Here is a 26274-nt window from a genome sequence, read left to right on the forward strand (position 1 = left end):
TTTTGCAAACTCAAGACATCTAATTTATAAAGTCTCAAGGAACCTTTAGAACCATTATAAAAAACAACTTATTCATTCTTAATTTTTGTTTGGAATAATTTCATAAACCTCCCCGGAGGTTTCTAACAATTTTACTTGGCACTCACAAATATTGAAAAATCTCACTTGCCTCTATTTTTTTTTTGGGTCTGAAACTCACTTGCCCCCTTACTTTAAACTATTTGTTTATTTACAGCTCATTTTAAAATATAATATTAAAAAATTCATTTTGAGTATATTAAAAAATATAATTTCAAATTTACCTTTTTGTTGTCTTACTTTTTATTACCAAAAATTGAGTATATTAATAACAAATAAAAATAAAAAAGTATAAGGATTTATTCTGATTGGATAAAATAGAGTGCATTTTTTAAATACCAATAGTTAGTATTTGAATACCAAATGGAAGTTAGGCACTCATGACAGTCCATTTATTGTGATTCCAAACTGTGTATTTTTTCCCCTCCATTCCAAATGGTGTATTTCTCAAAATTTAAATAAATTATGCATCAGCCATACTAATTTGTTTGGTGGAGGAAATAGATAGTTTTCTTCTTCCATTTAATTTTCGTGCCCATCAGTCATACTTTACTCATCGTGTCTATCCCTGCTGAAATTAGTTATCCTTGCTATATGTTAAATAACGTAGCCCATCAGTCATTCTTCACGTTAGGGCCTCTTCCAAGTGTTTATCCCTGCTATATTTCAAATAAACCCGTTCAGTTATGGCTGATGAGAGTACAAGAATTTGATTGTACTTAAATGGGTATGGGTATGGGTATGTACAATTTTTGTATATGGGTATAAATGGATTACCCAATAATACCCATTTAAATAATTGGGTATTATTGGGTAACCCATCAAACCCAATTAACCTATTTAGAATTATTTTCTCCCAAACCTCTTCTCTTCCCCCACCCGTTAACTTGCTTATTTTTCACCATTATCAATTTATGACAAGTTTTAGTCTCTTTTCTTATTTTTCCAAAATGAAATTTTAAATTTATACACGAAAAAATGCTAGAGGTTCAAAATTTTTGGATTAAGTTTTTATGTTAACTTTTATTGTATTTAGTTCAAAATTTTATATTCTTATTGTTTAATTATTAAATAGTATGTAATTTTGCGACATATAGTACATATGGAAAAAATTGATAATTAGGTTTATTGAGTATTATAAATAAATATTTTAAACTAATGATGGGTGTAAAGGATGGTATAAATTGATAACTTAGTTTGCAAAAATGAATTTACAATAAGTTAAAATAAATGGGTTATAAATGGATAATTGGGTTATCCAATTCATTTTTTGACTTACCCATTTATACCCATCTAATTAAATTGGTATAAATGGGTTGACTCATTTATACCCATTACCCATTTTACCTAACCCAAACCCGCCCAAATCACTCATTTTGACACCTCTAAGTACACGGTACACGTGTAATGAAAAGTAGTACTATTACTAATTCACATTCGATGAAACGAATACCAGTACTAATATACATGTAAACAAAATAAGGTAATAAAGATTAAAACTCCTAAGATGAAAGAAAATAAGGCAATAAAGATTAAACCTCCTAAGATGATAATTCCTCTCCTTATGAATTTAATTAAATAATATAAATATATTATTATTTAATATTAATAAATTTATAATATATATTTATATAATATATTATATGTGTATATAATAATTATAAATATAATTACATTTATATTTATTATTATATGTTAATTTTTTTAACGAGTAGCGGGACGAGCCCTGTTTCTAAAGGGGAATCAAACTTGGCTTTTATCCAAAACCTTCCAAGTTACTAGGGAATTGGGAAACGCCATTGCATTTTTATATATAATTCCAAAATTTCAATTCCGATAATAGTAATCCAAACAATGATTTTGAGGTTTATTCCAATTCTCTATACCGAAATCCTTTTACCAAATACCACATAATTATGCATTCAATCCGATAGTCGATTCTTTGTTGCTAGTTCATAAGAAAACGGTAATAGATATGGATCATTTCGTTATGCATTTTCTAATGCGTTGTAACACTATGACGATAATAGTTGATTATAGCGATTAATCAGATAGTCGATTCCGATAATTATAACTAATTGAGTCTCTAATTTGATTATAGATTCCTTGGTGCTAACTCATAAGTAGATGGTTGTAAATATGGATCATCTTGCTATGAATTCCCCAATTCCTCCATGGGTTAAGATGATAACAACTCATTATAACAATTAAATTGAATTGTCAATTCCGACGATTATAACTAATTAAGGGTCTAATCTAATTGTCGATTCCTTGATGCTAGCTCATAAGATGGTGGTAGATATGGATCATTGTTATCTCTCAATTTGTTTTTGGACTAAGAAGATAATAACTCATAATAGCCATTAATCAGATAGTGGATTCCAACGATTATAACTACTTATGCCTATTTATGCAACTGTTAATAAGGACTATTTATATGATTGTTCATGGTCAACTAAGTCGAACATAGTTGATTAAAGTTACTAATATGATCTCACCTACATCAATTAATCATAATAACTTAAAAGCGTGTGGTTTTGACAAAATTAAAGCACGCCATTTGCCAAAATGATAGATCACGCCTTTTAGGCATCCAAAAACTATCAAATAACGCCCAAGTTTTTATTACAAATATCCCTCCTGACCATTGGCACGCGGGCAATTTGGAAATATCTTAATCGTCAGAAGTATTTCGCGCAATTGCATTTCGTGCCATTGCATTTCTTTGGCGTCAGGAGAAGGTCTTACTGAATACATTATTAATTCCGAGAGGTCCCACAACAATTTTTTTTGCCAGTAACATACCCCTGTCTCAACCGGTTAAAAGGTTTGCTTGCTTGGCTCATATGGCCCACCACTATCTATTTGTCACCTTTATGTTGGTTTTCGACATTAGTAGAATACATTTGTTTCTTCATTTGAGAAGAAACCCAGAACATTATATTTATTATCTTCCAAAAAAAAAAGTCACACACACTCAGGGGGCTTAGTGTGTTTTAATTAATTTTTTTAAAATATACAAATATCACGTTCAAAACCGGGCATGCATGAGTAGAACATTACGAGTTGGATTGCGGAATTGGATGGATGGACGGACAGACGGGGAAATGAGGGGGAAGTGGAAGAAGACGCCGACGGACGGAGCAGAGGGACGGGCGAGGGAATGAAAACTGAAAAGACGAAAACAAGGCGAGAAGGGCAGCAGGGGAGTTGGACTGACGTGGTTATCAAGCGGGGCCCCGCCAAAAGCTCCTCCAGTTGGCAGGTTCGCCAAGAAGATCGTCCTCAACAGAGAGCTTATCACAAAACGACAGCATTCCACCCGTCTTCCTAGGCAGGCTTCCTAGTAAACACACACACGCACGCATCAGAGCCGCACCATCAAGAATATGCCAAGGTCCACCTCACACGTGAAACAAGTTCCTCCAGCATATACTCCATGTGCTCTATTCTCCTCCTGGTATTACTATTTACTACTGTAACTGCGGAAGGGTGATCCCGGCCCAAATAAGATCCTAGTGCCACTTAATCATTGGAAAGGCAATGCCACTCCTTCATTTGATGTCAAGTCAAATATTTAATTAATTTAAATTAAAATCAAATATCACATGATAATTTAAATTAACTGAATACTTAGCATAATTTTAAGAGTGATAAGTGGCACAGAGGATCTCAATTGATCCTCGCCGCGCCACTTCCATGTTGTTATCATACTTCGCGCTTTATCTATTGTGTTAGTGAAAAAGTGTATATATTCTAAAAAATTTAGAATTTTCTAAAAAGTTTTGCCAACGAGTACTTAAATATCCGTTTAGACCAGTGGTAATTCAATCCCCTCGGATTCCTCATCTTAACCCTTTTGGGCCACCCTTCCCCTTAGTATAGAGTGGAAATAGGTTTATATTAGAATCTATCGTGTCCAACAACAAAATATATATATTAATTACAGGAAAAAAAAAAGGGATTCATCTAGATGATGTATGTGTATGTGTTTTTTTTTATAGTTGATTAAAATTTTACTGTGACTTACTATAGACTTATATAAAAACTTTTAAGTATCAAGAATTTGAAGAAAATTTCCTTATTTTCTTTTTTCTCTTTTTTTCCTTTCTTTCCTCTCCATACCACCATTGCTTTTTCTCCTCCTCCTCTCCCCACCGTCAGCTTCCACCTCCTCACCCTTTTTTTCTTCTCTCTCTCTCTCTTCTCATTTTCTATTTTTTTTCTCATCCTCCTCCCTCCCTCCCTTCTCCTCTTCTTCTTCCCTCTTCCCCATCACACCCTATCATCTCTCTCTCCCTTCCTCTCATCATCTTCCCCTTCTCTCTCTCTCTCTCCCTCTCTCTCTTTGATTGCATATGGAGGGAGAAGAAGAGAAGAGGTGGAAGGAAAGGGAAGGAGGTGGTAGGGAAAGAGGAGAATAGAGGAGAAGAAGATGGAGGAATAACGAAAAATAAGAAGAAAATAGACAAGGAAAGGGTGGTGGAGACGAGTAGAAATGATATGAGAGTGTGGTGGTAGTATATGGAAAAGGTCGCATTTTTTTTAGTATTTTAGGGTGTGTCTTTTGTAAAATGTAGGGGGTGTTTTTACAAGTTCATGTAGCAAAAAGTTAGAGAAAAACTACCTATCAAAAACATGAAAAAGGCATCCAAACAGAACCTACATTAAAAATGTTGCACGTGCTATTATTGAAGTTTTTATTAACTTTGTATATGTAAGTGTGTACATGCATGTTTTTTTTTAAGTAAAAAAAAAAACATTTTATTAGGAGGTAAAGGAACCTAATTAAGTCACCTACTCTAGTTTTCAAGTTTATTTATTTATTTGACATGTTTGAAATTATGTTTAAATTTGGTTGATATATTTATCGAACGTAATTCAAACAAGTTTTTTATTGAACCGAATTTAAATCGAGTTAAAAAATTTGAATATTTTATATATAAATTTAAATTACCATATTGATCATGTCAAATTTAAGTTGAAATTACAAAATTACCAAATGCAAAATATTATTGTTCATGTTTAGTTTGATTAGTTGGTAAACTTTTCAACAAACTTGATATAAATATGGAATAGTTTTGTTGACTTTTTAGCCCTACAGTTTGCTCTTTCTCAGGGAGATCAAAAAGGGGAAATTGAAGGAAAAAAAGTGATAGCAACATCAAAATGACTCTTTACACATAGTGTAATGGCCCTGTTTGGCAACTAAGTTTTTTTTTAACCTAATTTTTCGTCTATTAGTTTTTTTTTGAATAACTTTAATTATAAGAATCTCAAAAAAGTTTTCAAAATTTTTAACATCTTTTGCCACCATCACTTTCCACATTTTCCAGGTGAGGGAGGCAAAAGAAGAAGAGGGAGGAGAGAGGAGAAAGCACCGGTAAGTGATTGTGGCGAGAATGACAAATAAGTCCACACGAAATTTGTCCACACGAAAGTTATAAAAAAATATTTTAATAAATTTTTAAATGTACTTCCAAATATGTCTGCGCGAAAGTTTTTATTAACAAACAAAGCTGCAATAAACAATAATATGTTCTTTCAAAAAGTAGCCTTAAAAGTATCTAGTCCATTCGGACTCCTTGTTAAGATATTTTTGCATTTTTGGCTCCCTAAGCCTCGTGGGTCGTGGTTGTTGGACGGGGATGATCATCATGCTAGCAAAGGACACGCCACTTAACATGACATTTGCTAGATTGAGTTAGAAAATGAAATGTTTAATTTTTTTTTTCTTAAAAAAAGATAAAATCAAACATTAGAAAAAATAAGGGAGGGTCGGTGCAATAAATGAGAAGAGCAATTAGTGGCTGGAGCCCTAACATAATAATGGTTGTAGACTTGTAGCGTAGGAGGAGGAAGGTGGACTGGTGGCGGCCGGAGGGAGGGATCATCCATCATCAACTACAAGTCCTGAGTCCCGAGTAAGAAGAGTAGCAGAGTGTTACCCATCAACTATCAATCCATGTGATCTCACATCTTAATCACACTCTTCTTGCTGTTTCTACAAAAGTGGTTTTGCTTTTACCACGACGTGACATACCACATTCATGGGATTTTTTTTTTATTATTTAAATCACACTCCTATTCCTACAAAGTGCTTATTTTTATTTCTACAAAGTGATTTACTGCAACGTGGTAATTGCAGAATTTTCGAAGATGGTAAATTATAGGCGTCGAGACTCAAATTTAGACTAGTGAGAGAGAGAGAGAGAGAGAGAGACAGAGGCAGGCCGAGAGGGCGTGTGTGTTGTATACAGTAGCAAGAAAGGAAAGCGGTGGTAGGGAGGGTTGGGGGCCGGTGTGGTTGGACGACAAGTTGGGGTTCGATTCTTAAGAATCTCCGCTGGTTTTTTTTTACGCATTTAAAAAAGTTGGCTTTGCTATTATTTTTCCTTGTCAAACAAACGGAGAGAGAGAGAGCCAGCCAGCTCCCGAGACCCAGACTAAAGTAGTCTTCGTTGTAACCTAATAAAAACCTCCATTTTCCTCTCCCTCCCTCGTTAGGGTTTTACACTTTTGGTTGGGTTGGCTGGCTTGGGCTCTTCCAACCGCAGTATCGGCGGTGGTTAATATAAGCGGAAGAAGAGTAGTATTTGACGAGGAGTAGTAGTTGTTATCGTTGGACCAACGCTGCCACCTTTCCCTTCCGCTTCCAAATTCTCACTTCTCACCTCTACTCATAATTTTCACCCACTTTGGGGGGACCTCAGAGTTTTTTCCTTTAAAAAAAAAAAATCTTTTTGATTTGGTTCGGGTATTTTGCGGTCATGGCCTTGTCGTCGTCGTCGTCTTCCCTTGTTAGATCCACGCCATCCCCGGTTCTCCAGGCTTCCCGTTTCGGATCCTCCTACCATCAACCCCAGGTTTTTCTTCCTTTTCCGCCCTTTTAACCCTTGTCTCTTCTTCTTCTACTTCTCTTTTTTCTCTTCATTTCTTTTTCCCCTGTATGCAAAACATGTGCTTAACTTGTCAGTATTTCCTTATTTTCGGTGTTACGAGAGTTTTATACTTTCTTCTTTTTTTTTTCTTTTAAGTGCATTTTCATTCGTATTTTTCTCCCTCTTTTTTTTTTGTCCCTGTTTTTTCGTGTAATATAAAATGTTCTGTTCTTTTTTATATACATATTTTTTCTTCCTTTTATTTGGTTTCACCTACAGAAATTGTGTTGCTAATGTCGTAGTTGATCAAATCAAATTTGCCATCTGCTTTTTCCCCAACAGAGCCTTTTCCGCATTGTTTCTATGAGATTCCTAGATAATAGAAAAAATATAAACAAAAAACACACACGCACACACCCAAGTAGGAGGACTTTAGCATTCGCTCACCGTCTAATCCTACATTTTCTTTTAGGTGTTTGGGGGAATCGGTGCGCATGTCAGGTTTCAATCAAGCATACATGGGAACCGTATCTTAGCTCAATCATCTTCCTTGCAGTTGAGTTGGAGCCCAGTTTCTCTTTTTTCCTTCCCATTACGATACTGTCATTTTACAAACGCCTTTCAAATTACTACGAGCCAAAGGCTTTAATCTTGGCTAACTGGTATCACTGTCATAATGCAGAAAATGTAGTACTACTGCGCGGAGTATTCAACCCATCAAAGCTACTGCCACTGAAATTCCTCCCACAATTTCCAGTATGATGTTTTCAGTTTGCGCATATAACCGTTTTTTTTTCTTTTTAAATTTCATTGAATTCAGTGATTAGCAGATTTTTCTGCACACTTACTCAATTCTTTTCTGCTTTCCTTAGAATCTTCAAGTGGGGGGAAGACCAAGGTTGGGATCAATGGTATGTTTAACGCATTGGTCTATCTTGTCTCTCCATGACTTCAATCATGTACTACTTGTTATCCCTTGTCCCCTACTGAATGTTCAGTAAGGATAATGTGTCAAATGGATATCAAATCAACAGGGTTTGGGCGTATCGGGAGATTAGTTTTGCGGATTGCAACTTCCAGGGATGATATTGAGGTGGTTGCAGTAAACGATCCATTTATTGATGCCAAATACATGGTAAGCCGATATTCAGCATATGTGACAACTCTTTTCATGTCATTGGCTTGGAATACTGGAGTGTAACAACTTTTTTGAATAAAAGTCTGATATATGTGCTTTTCTTAGTTCTTCAAAGTTTACATAGGCACTTAAAATATTGGTTATTCAAATTCATTTCATTATTTTCAGAACGTGGAGCTAATTGACTTTAATGCCTGCTAACCCCTGACCTAAACTCAAAGCAAAACCCACATTGAATGTCACCTTTATAATGAGATTGATCTGAGGAATTTCAAGAACTCAGACCAGTTATACAATTTGAGCCTGCAGACTGCCTAATGTTCTCAGCAGAAGTGAACTTAGTTTATGATTTTTTTTTCCAGCACTTAACTTCTCTTCTCAGCTGACTCCTGCATGTTGATTGGGATCCTGAAATTCTAGTAATTGAACCAACAGAAGATATGGACCGGTGGCTATGACTTGGTTTTTACATTTTTGCAGGCCTATATGTTCAAGTATGATTCTACTCATGGAGTCTTCAAGGGATCACTCAGGGTTTTAGATGATACAACTCTGGAAATAAATGGGAAGCAGATTAAAGTTTGCAGCAAAAGGTATCCACATGGCGCCATTCTGGGACTTGTATCGTGCTTATACTTGCCAAGTAACATGAACCGTAGTATATTGTTTTTATACTTTCCAAGTCACTTGAGCTGAAATGATGACACTAGTAAATTACTGTTGTTGCAAATGCATATTCATGATTGTTTATGCACAGGGACCCTGCTGACATTCCATGGGGTGAGTATGGGGCAGACTATGTTGTTGAATCTTCTGGTGTCTTCACAACGGTTGGGAAGGCATCAGCTCACAAGAGGGTAAGTTAATTATGTGTGGATCATAATCACCATCCAAAGTTGCTCCTCACTCGCATTGTTCTTTATCTCCTCGGGTTTTATGATTCACAGGGTGGAGCTAAGAAGGTTGTCATTTCGGCTCCATCTGCTGATGCACCTATGTTTGTGGTGGGAGTAAATGAGAGTACATACAAACCAAGCATGGATGTTGTTTCCAATGCAAGCTGTACCACTAACTGCCTTGCCCCACTTGCCAAGGTTTGATCATATTTCACGCATAGCAAGAACTTGAAGGGAATTTGACTTCTGGTCCTTGGACTGGTTTTCTTTTTGCTGTCTTTTTTCCTGTTTCCGGGTGACTTGGGGCATTGGGTGCTTTAGCTTGTCATAGTGACCAACTGCCATTCAATAGGACTATCCTGTTTCTGAAAGCGTTGAACTACTTACTACTATTGATTTTTTCACTTGCAGGTGGTCCATGAGGAGTTTGGCATTTTAGAGGGTTTGATGACAACTGTCCATGCAACCACAGGTCTGTCTTAGACATAAAGCTATACAGAACAGCTTTCCGCTGATGTTACTAAAACGTTGGATTGCTTTTATGATTTTCTATATACTTGTTCTGTTCAGCCACCCAAAAGACAGTTGATGGTCCTTCCATGAAGGATTGGCGTGGAGGCCGTGGAGCAGGCCAAAATATTATACCTAGTTCTACTGGTGCTGCAAAGGTATTATCTGGATTTAGATGTGAAGTATATCCTAATTTGTCTGTTTCCTGTAACTTCTGGTCATTTTACATTTGATCTATACCACTGAAATTGTAGGCTGTTGGAAAAGTACTTCCAGAGCTTAACGGAAAGCTTACAGGAATGGCCTTCCGTGTTCCGACACCCAATGTCTCGGTTGTGGACTTGACCTGTCGACTTGAGAAGAGTGCTTCTTATGAAGACGTCAAAGCAGCCATTAAGTATGCTAACTGAATTTCCTGCCCTCTCAGCTCTGAGCGTCTCTCTTGCTTGGTCCCAGACGGCCTTTCTTCTTCATCTTTTTTTTTATGGGTATTTTATTGTTATATAAGCAATTATGCAGATTTCTTAATTGTATTTCTAACTGCAGGTATGCATCAGAGGGTCCCCTGAAAGGCATTCTTGGATACACTGACGAAGATGTTGTTTCCAATGATTTTGTTGGCGATTCAAGGTAGAATTGTCCTGCTTCTTAAGTGTTGTTATTACTCATGGGAACACATAATTACCATTTGAATTTACACACAGTCGTCCTTGGAGGATTTGGTGATTCCTGAATTCATTATTTACCAAGAATTAGGATTTAATTTCTCCTCCTCTCTTGTAGTATTAGCCTTGAGTTCATTTATTGCCCAATTCCACTAATACTGGCTTGACTAGTGAACAACCATCGCTTTATTATTATTATTATTTTTTTGGTCGAAACGTCAAGGACAACCATCACTTTATTCAGTTGAAACTTTTTTGTCCAGCTCTTTTAGTTTATTTAATTTTTTGTCTTGACATGGAGTTGTAAGGTGTAAGCTTCAATTTCCAGTTGCTTTGAGAGTTTTTTGCCTGCCCAAGTTTAGTGTTCTCAGTGTTGGCTTCTTCCTTATTAGGTCAAGCATCTTTGATGCAAAGGCTGGGATAGGGCTGAGTTCCTCCCTCATGAAACTCGTAGCATGGTATGATAACGAGTGGGGTTACAGGTATTGTTAGCCTCTTATTTCTCTGTCTCCAGTGTGGCGCGCAAGAATTGGCAAATGACCTTTTTTTATTTTTGGTAATGCAATATTTCAGCAACCGAGTGCTGGATCTGATTGAGCACATGGCATTGGTGGCAGCCAGTAACTGAGCAATTCTGAGGCCTGTGGTGAGCTGCAAATTTTGAGTTAGTCACACGAGTGTTTCCAGTTAAAAAGGAGTGTTAAGGTTGTGTGAAGTTGCAGTTTGTGTTGGGAAGGCTTTTAGTTATTTGGTTTTTGCTCTATAGATGCATGCTGCAAAATGAGTCTGAAAATAATTCTTCCAGACACGCCCGCCCTCACCTTGTAACAGAGGAGTACAAACAACACCTTCATTTTACTCGGAACAATTTTTAGCTGCTGTTTGTTTGCTGAAATAGTAGTAGTAGTAGTAGTAATAATATGGAGGAGCGTTTCTTTTTCTGCTCTTATTTTATATATATATATATATATATTGTCTTGTTTGTGCGGAACCGTACAGGACAGTTTTTCTCCTCGACTTTTTTGGGTTACTTTTTCGTCTAGAGACGGCAACACCAGATGCAGGTCGGAATATATGCCCTCTGTTCCTGCACCTGGGGAAAAAAGCGCAGTTTGGAGGGTTCGATGTCCTTGGTGATGGCCAACTGAACTAAGGCTTGCTTGGTAAAGTCGCGAGTATTCTCAAGTGTCCTCGCGTTTGCAACTAGGCGTGCTACCATCCCAATGATATTAGTGCTTCACTAAAAAGCAGCTAAGGCCGGCGTGATTTGCACTTTAAGAGATGGCTTAAGCATCAAATACGAGATCAACTATTTGGTTATATACGGGATAACCTCAAAATCTCCGCTTAAGGTTTTGTCAAAATTGCAGTTTATCCCTCAACATCTATTTCTTCTCACTTTAATCCCCTTTTTTAGTTCAACTCATCAAATTGACCATTAATATATTTGAGTTGACAAAACTGCCTATGTATATAGTTTATTTTTTTTAAAAAAAGTCCACCGTAAGACTCCTTCAATGTTCGAATTACAAAGTTTGACTTTTACCTACAATAATTATCTTTTTGAATTTTTTGGATTAAATAAATTGAAATACCAATATTCTTTTTTTTTTTCCCCAGAATCATTATGCATACAATTATTTTAAGTCGGTAGACTCTAAACTTTAAGAAAAAGGAAGGAAAACGTGTTATATTATAGTCAAGAATTGTAGAAAAATGCGTAAACTTTACAACAAAGCGCATGTTTCTCTTTCTTTATTGCCATACATCACATATTTCACTACCCTTTCCGCAAAGTTCAGAATCTAACCACTTGCAATAATTTCATGCATGATGATTAATAGCAGAAAAAATATTAGTGTTTCAATTTATTTTATTCAAAAGTTAGAGGAATTATTCTATAATAAAAGTAATATCTTTTAATTTGAATATTTAAAGACTCTTGGGGGTCTTTATTTATAAACCATGTAGAAGGGCATTTTCGTCAACTCAACTATTTTAATGATCAATGTGATGAGTGAAACTAAAATAAGGGATGAAATGAGGAAAAATAAACATTACGGACTAAACTACAACTTGGACCAAATCTTAAAAGGAAGTTTCATAATATATATGTGTGTGCGCGCGCGCATTTTATTTTACCTCCTATCCATTTCCATATCTTATGATCCTAATGATACACACACATGCACACACACATGTATGGTAATAACTAGTCAAAGTATAAATTAGGGATTATTTCAAAAACCTCCATTGAAGTTTCTGACGATTGCAGCCATCTCCCCTAATGTTTGAAAAATTACACTTACCTCCCTTGATATTATGAAAAGACTATGACAGCCTTCACAAGCTTTACAAATTTTAAGTGAAAATGAGATTAAAAGAGAAAAATAGAAATTCTTTTTGGATAAAACTTCTTTATCCTAAAACTCTAACGTCATGCAATTTAGTATATTACACTTCATTCCCAATTTTTTAAACTAGATTTATTAATTAATTTATAAAAATCGACCAACCTATTAGGGAGGCATTTGTTAAAATAAGTATTTTGAAAAATTACTTAACAAAAAAAAAAAAAGGCTCAAAGTAACCAAAAAGAATGCTTTCAAAACATGGTTTATATTTTCCTACAAAAAAACCAACTTAAAATTTTCACCTAACTAATAATGGTGATAGTTGACTTTTTAGAATTTAATAAATTTATTTTACACATCATAGAGGGGTAATATTGGATTTTTTTCCTTACATCAGCAATTGCTACCAAGAGATATTTTGGTAGGGGAGGTTTCGATAAATTTTCAAACTTTAGACAAGGTGGATGCAATTGTTAGAAACCTCAAGGGAGATTTCTGAAATTATCGCTATAAATTGTAGGTCATGTTAATGCAGCTGCGGGGAGAGGAGAGCTTTGCAAAATGGGAAGCGTGTCAGGGTGCACGTATGCTTATTGCCACTGGTTCTAAAGCGGTAACCGCAACACAAAGCAGCCTTGGCGCAAATGAGGCGAGATCAGCCAATAATTAATACCGTTGGTAGAATCTCCCCATAAATTCCACTACTTCAATACTACTACTACAACTAGTGCCATTGCTTTGCTTGTATTTTCCTTCCCGACTATATATACCACTGTCTTTGCTAAAATTACAATTCATTAATCCCTTCAAAAAAAAGAAAAGAAGATCATAATTACTTGACTACTAAACTGGAATCAGGCCTGCATCATCTCCGCACTGCAGTTCAATAATAATAATTTTTTTTAAAAAAAAAAAACTGAAAGCCAATAGGCAGGCTACTCAAAACATCTGTGGATTCAGCTGCTGCTAGTGTGTGTTACACAGCACTCACTGGCTCGCAAGCAAGAGCCCAACCAACAACATCAATAACAATTGCTTTCCAAGATCATAAAACCACTGTAGCATATCAATTTCCACTCAACCTGCAGCACCACATCACAGTTTTTCCAGTATCTTGTTTTATACACCAAAAAAAAAAAAAAAAAAAAACCTCTCTTCCTTTTGATTTTTCCAAACAACATACCAGTAATCGCGGTTCTCAAATCCACCATACCACTCATTTCTATTAGCATCAATGCTTCTGTGTCCAATCACTCAACTGACCATTTTGGATTATGCCATTTTCAATCAAGTATTCCACAAATTCATCAATCAGATAAGGCCAAGCACCATCAACATCATAGTTTGAGAGTTGGGGGTCCACAGTCTGCATTCACCACCACCAATAACAACAACAACAACAACATCAGTCTTGCAAAGGCTTAATACCAGAGGCATCAGAATTAGAAAGTGACACAATGGAAGAAAATTTTCAAGCACACTACCCAAACTACTGCTTGAGATGCAACCCGAACAAACAGGGATTGCTTTCCTTCTTTCATTAAACAAAAACTGATCCCAGTTCCCGGTGTGTGATGCTCTTATACCCTATTAGACACTTTTTATCCTTCTGCTACGACAAATTGTTAAAGAGATTGTATAAATTCCAGACAACCAACTCGTGGGACATAAATTACCTTTGCAAACTCGAGGAGTTGAGACCAGGTGTCCCTCGATATAGCTTTATTATGTCGTGCCTGAAAAAGACGAGGCCACCGGGCAGGGGTGTGTGGAGGAAGTAGGATTAGTAATCGTACGAGAAATAATGCAAAAAGCAGATGAATAAATGTACCCTAACAACTATGCATCAATAGGTTTGACGTGACATGCAATTCTACGACGACAATTTACCAGCATCAGACGAGAATTGAGAGAGAGAAAAAGATGTAACGAATATAAGCTTTCCTTCATCTGAAGGGTTTCCACGTTCTAAATTTTGCACAACCAGCACCCATTTAGCTAGCCAAAATTGTGGTCTGACAACTAAGAACCGAGTTCCATCTTAGCACCACTAAATTGTTGGATCTGGTTTTGAATACAATCTCAAATTTCAGAGACACCATGGTTGTTTACATAAAAATCAATATTTAAAAAATAATAATAATACAGCAGAGAAGGACAGACAGATGCAGAAAGACAATCTCAAACTTCACAATATGGTCACTACAAATATTTGATGGAAATCTTATCCATCGGATTCTGTAAAGCATAGAAGCAGAAACATTTAAGTAACGCTACTCATTATCTAAGAAGTTCATAACAATATTGTTTAATACAATTAAAAATGGCAAAAAAGGGTTTCAGAACTGAAAACTAATGTCCCAAAGTAAGATCAATAGATAGTATGAACACTGACAGCAAAAGGTAAAATCACATGTAGTAGTCTAGACAAATCCATTACTAACACATTGGTCCTATAGTACAACTGCAAATCGGGATGAAATTGGCCTTGTTCCCACATGGATTAAACTATATGATAAAGAACCAGACACATAAAACTGCTGGCCTTTATATTGATTTCCAAAAGCATACCCAATCGAAAGGGTAACAACGCTTTCAGTGCAAGAAAGTTGCGGCAAGCGTCAACCAATTATTGCACTAAGTACAAAACCCTAACACGTAGACTGATATGTGCAACTACAGAAGTAAAAAGGGAATATTGAGATATCTGCTTATGCTACCTGCAAGAACTGGCACCAATGATCAACCAATGGCCAATGCTTCTCAGCAAAAAGCAGCTGCCACATCCCTATTGCAGTATCTAATGCCAAAGACTTCTGGCCCTGAAATTGAGAAATTTCATCAGCAGTGTAGTAGTAGGTGTAAAGCCACCTCTCTGTTTCCAACAGTGTGTGAAACAGCATTCAGGTAATTAAGGTCAGCATGAAAACCCAGATTATTTTTACTTGCAGTTTGCATGCTGCATTTTATTTCACCTTTACAGAGATAATCCAGGTTTTGGAAGGCTTATTCATGTTAGCATACACTTCAGCGCAGTAAATCAATTAAGAATCAGACCATGGAGCTATATCTAGAAAATCACTCAGCATGAAAGAAAAAAATTTTCAAGCAACCAAAACGAATTGATACCTTCTCCTTTGCCCATCCGAAAGCAAAGTTATAGATCTCTCGAAACTTTTCTGTAAAAATGAAATTAAGCAATTTAATTGAGAGCTAGTAAAACATCCAAAGCAAAACCAAAATAGGTCTAGGTTGAGATAGGCCCACAAGTCTAATAGACATGGTCTAAAGTTAACATTTCCTTGTCAAAAAATGGGGAGTTCAACATTCACACTTACGATCATCTTTAAGCTCAGAACGCATAAATGGTATTTTTTCCCTCAATTTCTCTATTGAATCCACCCTGGCATTGAAAATGCAGATTTGACTGAGATTCAGGTCAAAGACTTCAAGCTTTTATTGACAAAAACAGCAAACACAAACAAGAGTCTTGATAGATTTGATTCAAACACACCCTAGAGACTGCAATCCACCAATGAACTCCTGCTTTGAAAATTCACACATAGTAGCAGCCTTCATATGCCATGAAAGTACCAACTGCATAACAACAACTGCTATGTCAACCAAGACTAAACAATGTGCCATAAATATAATTTTGATTGTGAATAACACAGAGCTACATCTTTTTATTCTATTTTACAAAGAGCTAACTCACTTTACAGAAGAATGGGAAATCTAGATAAGCTTAACAGCAAAAACGTTTAAGCAAATTTCTTTTCACTAATGATCACCCAACCACAAGAAGCTGAGTTTGGAACTTTTACATCACCATTTTTTTAAAAGCAATAGTCAATATGCAATCCGTTTTAACATTTTAAAGGCTACCAAAAAACAAAAAAGATTGTTGAGCACCAAATATGCAGATGAGAGCAGGGACCAACAATCAAAGTACTTCCATAACCACAGGTACATACCATGACAATATCCTGATGATCGACCTGCGATAAGAAACTTTTGTTGTTACAAATCAAGAAAAAACGTTTGTCCAATAATTTATTGAACCATGGTAGAACATATAGAAGTAAGTGTCCCAAAAGTTAAGAAGCAAAAACTATTGAAAACACCTGCAGAAAATTCCCATTAGAAATTGGCTGTACTACATATACACAAAATCCAAACCTCGATCAGGGTTATAGTTACCAGAATGTCACTGCACAAAAGAGTGATTCCATCAGCCATAATCATATCCGCATAAGCATCTGCAAAATATGACATCTTCACAAGATTCAGGATAAAAGGCAATAATATGGCATGAATAGCCGCTAGCATAATTTGATAATCCAAAAGTAAGGTGTCATTGTGGCTGCAAGTATGTAGTGGCCGAAGCAATCAACTAACAAAACAAGGGGGGAAAACTTTCAGCATATAAATCCCATAAGAACAGAATAGATGTCTGCACTTTACTTTCCAACATTATGCTAAGCACACAATCACAAGCAAACTGCCTTTGATAATTAAAAAAAAAGGAAAAAAAGTCAAGGAGGATTCTGTCATTTTCTTTAATGGTTTGCCAAAGATATTTGTAGGTCTCTACCATCCTTAACAATGAATCAGGCTTGAGAAGTAATCTAAGAAGCAGATAGTTGCAAAGCGTGAAAAGTCCTAAGAAATTGTCTGCAGAAACGTTCAAAATTCAGCACAAAAACTTCCCCAACCGGAAGCTTAACACAAGAAAGGAGGCAACAACTCAGACACTCAGCCTATGAATATTCTAATTAACTTACTATTGATATTAAATATCCAAGTGCAAGCATGCTACTATTGTTTGAGCAAACAAAACCAAAATCACCCAGTTGAGGAAGCACTGAAAATATACATATGCCCAATTGAACACATTGCACAAACCATTTAATCTGAACAATTGCATCATTAAGATAGTTATTTTTTTTTGGTCCCCTTATCAAACTTTAATTCTCCGACACAAACTAAACCTCGCTCATCTAAAATCAATTCATCCAGTTATGTGTCAGAAAAAGAGAACCAAAGCAGGAGCAAAACAGCAAAATTTAGGATTTGAAAGCAATGGAAGGAATAGTATTAAAACAAAAGGATGGTATCTTTACACTACCTTTATATCTGTTGTAAAGATCTTCCAAGCGCCTAGCATCAGTATATGATTTTGGTTGGGGTTGACTGTAGAATGCGTCGAAGGCTCCTTCAAGATGCCAATCACTAGCCTTCAAAGCCTGATATGCAGCCTTTTCACTTTGATTGAAACCAAAAGCAAAAAAAAAACGAAGAAGATAATAAAGGTCAACATACTGGAAAAAGGGAATATTGATAAGACTTCAATAGAAAAGATTCAGATCGTGAATTGGCTCAAAAGCAATCTACATGCGGACTGTTGAGTAACAAATCTCATATAAAGATGAAGAAGATGACAAAACTCGAAACAAACGGCATATTGCAAAAGGAGGGTTTTTTTTTTTTTGGGAATCATAAGAATGTGGAGATTTGTAAATTCTTAGCATGAAACCACATCTGCAGATGGCTTAGCAGCGGTGACAAAAGTCTAGATACATCTTGAAGAAAGCATTAGTTTACAAGCATTGGAAAGCTATAAAGCTGGACTAAAATCATACTAGTAGCTATTACCATAACATAGATGCATCAGTGTAAAAGGGGTGCCGAAAATAATAAATGAAAAGAATGGTTGCGGGAAGGATCATAGGTGGATTTAAACTCAAGCGGTAAACATAATGTGGGCTAGTAGCACAGCAATAGAAAGAGATAAATAACATTCGTATTAGAAAAAAAGGAAAAACACCTAGTGCCAGTAATGGTCATAAACTGGTGAACTTTGTCCCGGTGGCCTCTGCCCAACTTGTTCTGGTAAAATGCAAATATGAATGTCATCAACCAATACGATTGATCTGATAAATAAATAAATAAATAAATAATCAACACTCGCCCGCCAAAATTACTACTACTACTTTGCGACGCGACGCAGAGAGAGAAAGAGAGAGAGAGAGAGAGAGATTTGAGGCCAAAGAGAGTGACGAACTCATGGATTTGATGATTAGCAGAGAATCATAGTAATCCAGCTTGATATATAAAGATTAAAACGTCAGTCCACAACAAAAATCAATACTAACGGAAAAAAGAAAAGGAGCGGAGAAAGAAAATTAGGAAAAGAAGCAGAAAGTTTGTAACTTTAAAGAAAAGGGATGTGCTTAACGGGGGCGGGGAAGAGAGCAAAGATTATAAAGGAAACTGACCATGCTTGAGTAGAGTGGATGAGGGAGAGAGCAGAGAATTATATGAAGGGTGATATGAGGAATAAAGTCTAGGGTTAGCTCCCAACTGGTGACGACTGTTACCCTCTCTCTCTGCGTATTACTTGCAAATTGCTACTCTTGCCTTGTCCAGTTGTCTGTGTATCGCACCATACACGCACGCGCGCGCGCACACACACACACACACACAGAGGCGGCAGCGGCAGCAGCAGCGTTTGCAAATTGCCTTTCTTCTTCGATTTCTGTGTGTCTTCTCTGCTGTGTGTGTGGCTGTCTTTGTGGTGTGTGGGAGAAAGAGTCAGCCACCAGAAGAACCGAGAGAGAGAGAGAGAGAGATGGCGCATTGAAGCACCCACGCTTTTATCATTTATGCCCTCGCGTTTCTTCCTTTACATTTTTTTAGCTTCCCTCATTATTTGTAGTATTATATAGTATTATTCCTTGCATGTATTTTTTTTTTTTTTTTGTTCTTTTTTAAAAAAAAAAAAAAAAAGAGGACCAATAGTAGTAGTGTAAGTGTAGCCCACTTGTCCTATTTCTCTCTGTCTCTCTTTTTTTTCTTGAAACAAAAGAAAAAAAATTCATCCAATAGCTAGCCTAAATTCATGGAATCAGAATTCGAAGATTAAAGGGCACGTTGAGTAAGAGTAAGAGTGAAAGTGTTATAGATTGGGCGGTGTAACATTAACAGTTATATAGATGGTCGTATGTAGTAAAACAAGAGATGAGATTTGATTTGTGAATAGAATAGAGATAAAGAGTGCAGTAGTGGTTGCTTAGATTGCTAATAATCATGATCATTCAAATGATCTCAACCCCTTATGCATACGTAGTACACATTTTTCAAGCACTAGTAGTGGGAATCCCTTATGCATATATAGTAGAATATTCATTCATCCCCATTTTTTGCGTTAGCAGCAGTCGAGAAAAATGTTTACTTTTTCACGGAAAGAAGGCTGAAGAGCGTAGCATATGGATGATGACGATGAAACCACTGAGCTAGGTTCAGTGGCCATCAAGGTGGGTCTTAAGACCTTGCTTGTTGAGTTGCAGGTGGGAGTTCAAATTTTATCTGCAATAAAAAAAAAAATTTAAGAGTTGTGCCAAAGCACTCTCTTGATTTAATAAGTTCTGTGTATCTGCCAAAGCACAAAGTCTCTTTAGACTCTCCCTCCCTATGGTTTAGGATAGATAAGTTATACAATAGTTGTCGTTTCCGGAAAAAAAAAATATGGGTGATGATGATGATGATGCATAGAAAAAGCCTAATCAGTGGGGCAGTTGGGTTTTACGTCTTTGATGATGTTGATGCACAGAAAAAAAGCCTTAAATTAGAGGCCCCGGAGGAGGAGAGTAGACCCCACGACACTTTTAATGATCTTTTTTTTTTTTTTTCAAAAAAATATGCTAATGAAAATACCTAATCCACCACCATTATCATTATCATTATCATATTCATGTGCCGTGTAGGGGTGGTGTGTGATGGATTTGTCAGTATTCGTTTTTTGTTTTCTTAAAATGGCATCACAAAAAAATGAAACACGCATCAATACATCATATTAGTAAGTTGTTTTGGCGAGGAAATGAAATGAAATTCAAAAGAAAACATGAATGGATGATCATATACGACAATGAGTAGTAGTTTTGAGTTTCTAATTGATGATCATCCATCAACATGATTGAACTTACCATTAGTAATTAATTAAGAGGAGGTTATTACAGCACCAACCTACTTTCTTTCTTTTTTTTTGGCTTTTGCCAAATTTCTTCTGATTTGAGTGACATGCACATTGATATTTCCTTTTTCTTTAAGCGCTGACAAATGTAAAAAGTGCAAACTCTAGTGTAATGCAATAAGAGGAGTATTATTATTATTATTATTATGACTGCAATAAGAGAATACTTCTTGACAGACAATCTAATATCCTTACAACATAGTATTTCCATAAGACAATCTAACCCATTACAGGCGGTTTTCGTCATTATCAACTACGCGTAACTTTCTTTGTACATCGTGTAACTTTTTTTGCATATCGCGTAACTTTAGAGCAAATTTTTGTGGGGCCCACACATGACGTGGAAATCGAGTTATAACTTGTAATCTCAGCCGCACAAAATTTTGAGGCCAAATCCTGGCCATTAACCGCTCAGGGACGGTTGCAACCGTCCCTGCCCCATTTCCTATGGAAATACTACTTACAAATCAGTATAGTATACAAAAGTCAAGAGCAGTTGCAGCAGCAGCAGTTGCAGTAAAGAATGAATTATATATACTACTAGTATATATCTTTTGGAAAAAAAAAAATACTAACATATGACCTTAAAAAAACATAAATAATGGAGCAGTGCTAACATATGACACCTTCCATGCCCATGGCAGTGCAACTTGACGTGGCAGGCCAAAGATTCGGTAATGAACATGACTGACTGACTGCTGTAGACTGCAGGGCAGAGTATCCAGGCCCAGCACCAGCAGCGTCGGCATCGGCATCGGCGTCAGCGTCAGCATCAGCATCAGCATCAGCATCAGCGGCGGTGGAGGGAATATATATATATACACACACACTTGTAAAGTTTCAAGAGAAAGGGGGTAAAGTCGAAGTTGTAGAGGTTAAAATAACTCCGACTCCTATTCCTATTCCTGATTCCTGCTGGGAAAGTAGTTATCTTGTTAAACGATCCCCCACAGAGAAAGAGAGACAGAGAGTTGGTTCCGACCGCGAGAAAAAGGGGCAAATTATAGGGTGGTGATTAATAGGCTGGAAAATATCTTTTACTGTTTGATAGCAGTGGCAGTAGAATCTCAAGAAGAAGAATATGAAGAGCCCCAGCCCCGCTGTCTTGACTGGCAGAGATGCCCATGGCGGAGGATCGGATTCCTTGGAATCTTCAAGGAGAGAATTGCTCTCTCCTCCATTTGAACCCACCACCTCCACCCACCATGACTCCTCCTCCTGGAAACTCAATATTGACGAGTTCCGATTACCTCAACAACCTCATCATCATCGCTCCTTCGGTTTCCCGCGCCTCTGCCCCCAAAGTCAGTATTACTACTTCTCCCGCCACTTTACAAATTTATATAACTGCCCCCTTTCACTCTCCTCTTTTACTTTTCATTATCATTTGTCAGTTGTAATAATTTCGATTACGGCTGTATACACACACAGACACACACACATATATATGTAACAACCCCCCTTCCCCCCCTTTTGAGTCTTCCTTTTGCATTTCCATGCATGCAAAGCTCAATCTCTCCAACCTCTTCCTCCTGCTGCGACCCCGACCCCATCATTTATCATTTTCTTCACTACTCCTCTTACCATTTCATCTTTTCAATCCCTTCCCTTCTTCATTATTGTTGCTGTTATTATTATTATTACTACTGCTGCTGCAACTACAGTAGAATTTTATTAGCACTACCACTACTACTTAATCGGCGGGGTTGAGTGGGGAGTTTTGGGAAACTAGAATACGGGATCATCGTGGTTGGGCGGCGGCGGCGGCGGGTCGCTGGCTCAGCCCGATCGATTACCTCACTAAACTTTACTTCCCCTCTCGGATTGGAAGGGTCCCGGATACTTCATGTAATGCTTCGAATATGCCCTCTGCCCCCACGATTAGATCTACTAACACTGCAGTTTATTTACAGTGCACTTTTTGTGAAGGAATTAGTAGTAAAAGCACGTCGCCTGTTGACAACAGAACATCTGTTTGCCTTGACTTTCTGAAAGACTACTACTAGTATTTAATTATTTATGCTGTGCTGCACCTTCCCTCTTTCATTTCAAATCATTATGGACTATCCATTTTCAGTCCAACGCCGCACTAACGCTTATTAGTAGTACGTGTTGTATTACTTTTCTGGATACTATTGCTTTCTTTATTTGTTCATCCACAAGAGCCCCAAGGCTTCTCTCAAATTAGTCTCCAAAATTGTGATCATGATCAAGAGCTCTACCTTTTTCTTGTTAAAAAAAAATTTATGCAATCTTGTGTATTTAGGATGGAAACTACTACTAGTTTGATCAGCACCACATGAAACGTCCAAAACCCCACTTCGATTCTTTCCTTTATCCTGTTTGTCTTCACGGACATTTTTTGTATTTTCATTTTCTGGAATGGGTTGTTATGCTGGTCTTATTGGTTTTTATCTGCAATCCGCCCTTCTCCTCCTCCATTAATTCAAGAAAGAGGACTAGAGGACTGATACTAGTTGACAGTGTAGCTTCTCTAGTCCCCTCGACAAGTTAAAACTTTGCTACTACAGGCCCCACTTAACGACCGACAATACAACCCCATCAGGTTTCATGAGGTTTGCTGCCTTTTTTTTTCACTAAATACTAGTGCAATGATTTTCTTAGGAAGGTTTTTATCCATCAAAATGATCATGCAAGATCACAACTATGGTATCTGTCATCGACTCCTAGCATAATTTGTATTCTAACTGTAACTTTTTTTTTTGGTAAATTACTCTAACTGTAACTGATATCTTATTATCTTGCTTTTCCTTCTACATTCATTTTCTAGGGAAAAAAGGCAAAATTGCAGAGTATTACAAGAAGCAGGAAAGGCTCCTCGAAGGGTTCAATGAGATGGAGACCATTAATGAATCAGGCTGCTTGCACGGAAGTCTGACGGAGGTTTGTCTTTGGCTGCTGCATCTACTCACTGTTGCTCTTGTAATCACACCTAAAAAAAAAAAGTTACTTTCTGATGATGAAAATGAGGATCATTTTAGACCAAGCTTTTATGGTGTCCTGTCCAAAAGAGCTTGTGTTTTAGCCCACCCCCTAGGGGCGGATGATACTGTCGCACAGCAAAATGCCAGTTTATCTGGTTTTGTTCCGGTATTTTATGTGTCCTTTTAATGTGACTGTTAGACCAACTGCCTGGTTAACTCTGACTTCTGGAACAATTAGCTTAAAAAATTGCTTGTGACGATCGCTGGTCTTTGTTTATTTCTTTTTTCTTTTGGGCTCCTTTTTCTGTCTTACAATTACTGCTATTGTTATGGTCATCTTAGTGACTTGTATGACTTCAGTATGTACAGTTATATAGAGAGGCCAGGGGCCAAGAAATGAGATTTGTTTGTGACAACAAAGATATCCTTTCTTTTACTGAATCACCAAAACTTCTGTCAGGATGAACTAAAGCAGCTTGCTAGGAGTGAAAGGATGGCAATTCATGTTTCGAATATAGCTAACATGGTCCTTTTTATAGCAAAAGTTTATGCTTCTGTTGAGAGCAGATCTTTGGCTGTAATTGCATCAACTCTGGATTCCTTCCTGGATCTTTTATCTGGATGCATTCTCTGGTTCACTTCTAATGCCATGAAAAACCCAAACCACTACCACTATCCAATTGGGAAGAAAAGGATGCAACCAGTGGTAAGTCGCACAGTTCAGTGTGCTTTGAACGATAGGATTCCGTTTAATGTTTTTCTTTTTCTGGAAAAATTTGCTCTTGTGATATCTGTATAAAAACTTTTTTTTTTTCTGGTATGTTGTATGTACAAGATGCTATTTCTTGCTGACGTCTTTGTGCCTCAACCTCGTACTTAGAGTCATTCTGCTCTCTTGTATTGTCATGTGAAATTCATATATGTATGTGGTAGGAAGATAGAACCTTTTTGATGTTCTACACCGGGTTGAAAGAGGATTGCAAAGATTGACATTGATTGTGACAAAAGTTAGTTGATGAATAATCCTGAGATTCTGTGTTTTGTACGAGAAGACAAAATGAGCTGATGCACGTCTCTTGCGTCAAAGTCAAGTGCCATCTTATATCGATTGTGATGCCTTCGAATGATTTTTCTTTTTCAACGAGCTACTTTACATGTCATTTCTTTTTACTAACAAACTGCATTGCTTTCAGGGCATTATAGTCTTCGCATCTGTCATGGCAACTTTAGGACTGCAAGTATTGCTGGAGTCTGTTAGGCAGCTGATTTCCAAGGTATCCATGTTGCATAATAGCTTCATGCATGCATATCCATGTTGCATAATAGCTTCATGCATGCATATGCATGCTGCTGCTGTCATTCAATAAATCATGTTAGAACTTTGAAAGAGTGAATACTTGCTTGTAAAGCTTCAATTCTACTACCGATTATATGTATATTGATGGTTCTTTAATTCGCTGCCCCCTCTCTATGGTGCAGTCAAGTCCTGAAGTTGATCATGAGAAGGAAAAGTGGATGATTGGAATAATGGTCTCTGTGACTCTGGTGAAGTTTCTGCTGATGGTCTACTGCCGAAGATTCGAAAATGAAATAGTTAGAGCCTATGCTCAAGATCATTTTTTTGATGTGATCACCAACTCGGTGGGTTTAGTAACAGCTGTGTTAGCAATACGATTCTATTGGTGGATTGATCCTACTGGCGCCATATTGGTGAGTGATTGGATTTGGTTAAAATACATATGTGCACTTTTGCAATAATGAAATGATGAAACGGGAGGAGTGATGCAGATAGCTGTGTACACAATCAGCACTTGGTCAAGGACTGTGGTGGAGAACGTGTGGTCACTGATCGGAAGAACGGCTCCGCCGGACTTTCTGGCAAAAATAACGTATCTGATATGGAACCACCACCAAGAGATACAGCACATCGACACCGTGAGAGCCTACGCTCTGGGATCGCATTACTTCGTGGAGGTTGACATCGTGTTGCCTGAAGACATGCTGTTGAGCCAAGCCCATAACATCGGGGAAACCTTGCAAGAAAAGCTGGAGCAACTCCCCCAAGTGGAGAGAGCCTTTGTTCACATAGACTTCGAATTCACTCATACACCGGAACACAAGAACAAGGTCTAAATCTCCTCACCAGTCACCATCCAAACACACTTTTCTCTCTCTCTCTCTTTTTGAAAATAATAATAATAATAATAAATAAAAGTTGATGGAATGCTTTTATCTCTCTCTTTTTTTCCCTTTATGAATGGTCGTATGGTTTGTAATAATCACATTCTTAAGCAGGTTTGGGTAAGGTATAATTGGCGGAATTGTTGTTGTTTTGTTTCCCGAATTAAATTGATGTACATGAATAAAATTCTCATGTATAGCAAAAGTAATGTTAGTGTTCATTAGATTATTGTATAATATCCAACAATCGCACTAAAAACCTCAATTGTACTTGTCCGAGCTAATTTTTTTTGGGGGTCGAAACAATAGTGTTATATTGATGATGTAAAAATATATATATGGTACTTGGATATTAACCAATCCATTGTTTTAGTAATAATATCAATGAGTGGGTTTGAATAGCAATATATTTTTTAAAATATTATTTTGCTTGCTTTCATCATAATTACAATTCTCAATCCCCTTTTTATCATAAAAAGTGGTTGAATAATTATTCTAAATAATATTTAAAATAAACTCCCATCCAAATGCTCAGGTCATATACTAACTACTATAAGAGTCCGACAGAAGTACTAATAAACATTATTTGATATG

The 26274-nt window shown here is 36.9% G+C and overlaps 3 protein-coding genes across 6 annotated transcripts; 2 read left to right on the forward strand and 1 right to left on the reverse strand.

The window, feature by feature from the left end:
- Positions 1 to 6392: 6392 nt before the first annotated feature.
- LOC113770659 (glyceraldehyde-3-phosphate dehydrogenase GAPCP2, chloroplastic) lies at positions 6393 to 11109 on the forward strand. Its single transcript, XM_027315188.1, has 14 exons — positions 6393 to 6944; positions 7432 to 7514; positions 7642 to 7715; positions 7832 to 7870; positions 7994 to 8094; positions 8578 to 8690; positions 8855 to 8954; positions 9045 to 9191; positions 9405 to 9465; positions 9564 to 9661; positions 9758 to 9900; positions 10050 to 10133; positions 10561 to 10650; positions 10742 to 11109. The coding sequence occupies exons 1-14, from the start codon at positions 6849 to 6851 to the stop codon at positions 10794 to 10796; spliced, it is 1284 nt and encodes a 427-aa protein (XP_027170989.1). The 5' UTR covers positions 6393 to 6848; the 3' UTR covers positions 10797 to 11109.
- Positions 11110 to 13188: 2079 nt separating this feature from the next.
- Positions 13189 to 19180, reverse strand: LOC113770800 (DCN1-like protein 1). 2 transcript variants are annotated; one of them, XM_027315385.1, is made up of 12 exons: positions 18801 to 19180; positions 18350 to 18411; positions 17651 to 17787; positions 16723 to 16781; positions 16497 to 16520; positions 16037 to 16119; positions 15861 to 15925; positions 15652 to 15701; positions 15243 to 15344; positions 14199 to 14258; positions 13706 to 13888; positions 13189 to 13604 (listed from the first exon to the last, which is right to left on the reverse strand). In XM_027315385.1, exons 1-11 carry the CDS (start codon positions 18801 to 18803, stop codon positions 13754 to 13756), a joined length of 780 nt encoding a protein of 259 aa, XP_027171186.1. In that variant the 5' UTR covers positions 18804 to 19180; the 3' UTR covers positions 13189 to 13604; positions 13706 to 13753. The 2 variants fall into 2 exon arrangements, with proteins under 2 accessions (XP_027171186.1, XP_027171185.1); XM_027315384.1 differs by having other exon boundaries at positions 13228 to 13888.
- A 2234-nt stretch (positions 19181 to 21414) lies between these two features.
- LOC113770037 (metal tolerance protein 9) lies at positions 21415 to 25820 on the forward strand. 3 transcript variants are annotated; one of them, XM_027314384.1, is made up of 6 exons: positions 21415 to 21858; positions 23346 to 23458; positions 23960 to 24205; positions 24693 to 24773; positions 24979 to 25209; positions 25288 to 25820. In XM_027314384.1, the coding sequence occupies exons 1-6, from the start codon at positions 21636 to 21638 to the stop codon at positions 25630 to 25632; spliced, it is 1239 nt and encodes a 412-aa protein (XP_027170185.1). In that variant the 5' UTR covers positions 21415 to 21635; the 3' UTR covers positions 25633 to 25820. The 3 variants fall into 3 exon arrangements, with proteins under 3 accessions (XP_027170185.1, XP_027170187.1, XP_027170186.1); XM_027314386.1 differs by lacking the exon at positions 21415 to 21858 and adding an exon at positions 22256 to 22402; XM_027314385.1 differs by lacking the exon at positions 21415 to 21858 and adding an exon at positions 23028 to 23130.
- Positions 25821 to 26274: the final 454 nt, after the last annotated feature.

The sequence above is a fragment of the Coffea eugenioides genome, chromosome 5 (genome assembly GCF_003713205.1).
Source record: "Coffea eugenioides isolate CCC68of chromosome 5, Ceug_1.0, whole genome shotgun sequence".
Classification (NCBI taxonomy): domain Eukaryota; kingdom Viridiplantae; phylum Streptophyta; class Magnoliopsida; order Gentianales; family Rubiaceae; genus Coffea; species Coffea eugenioides.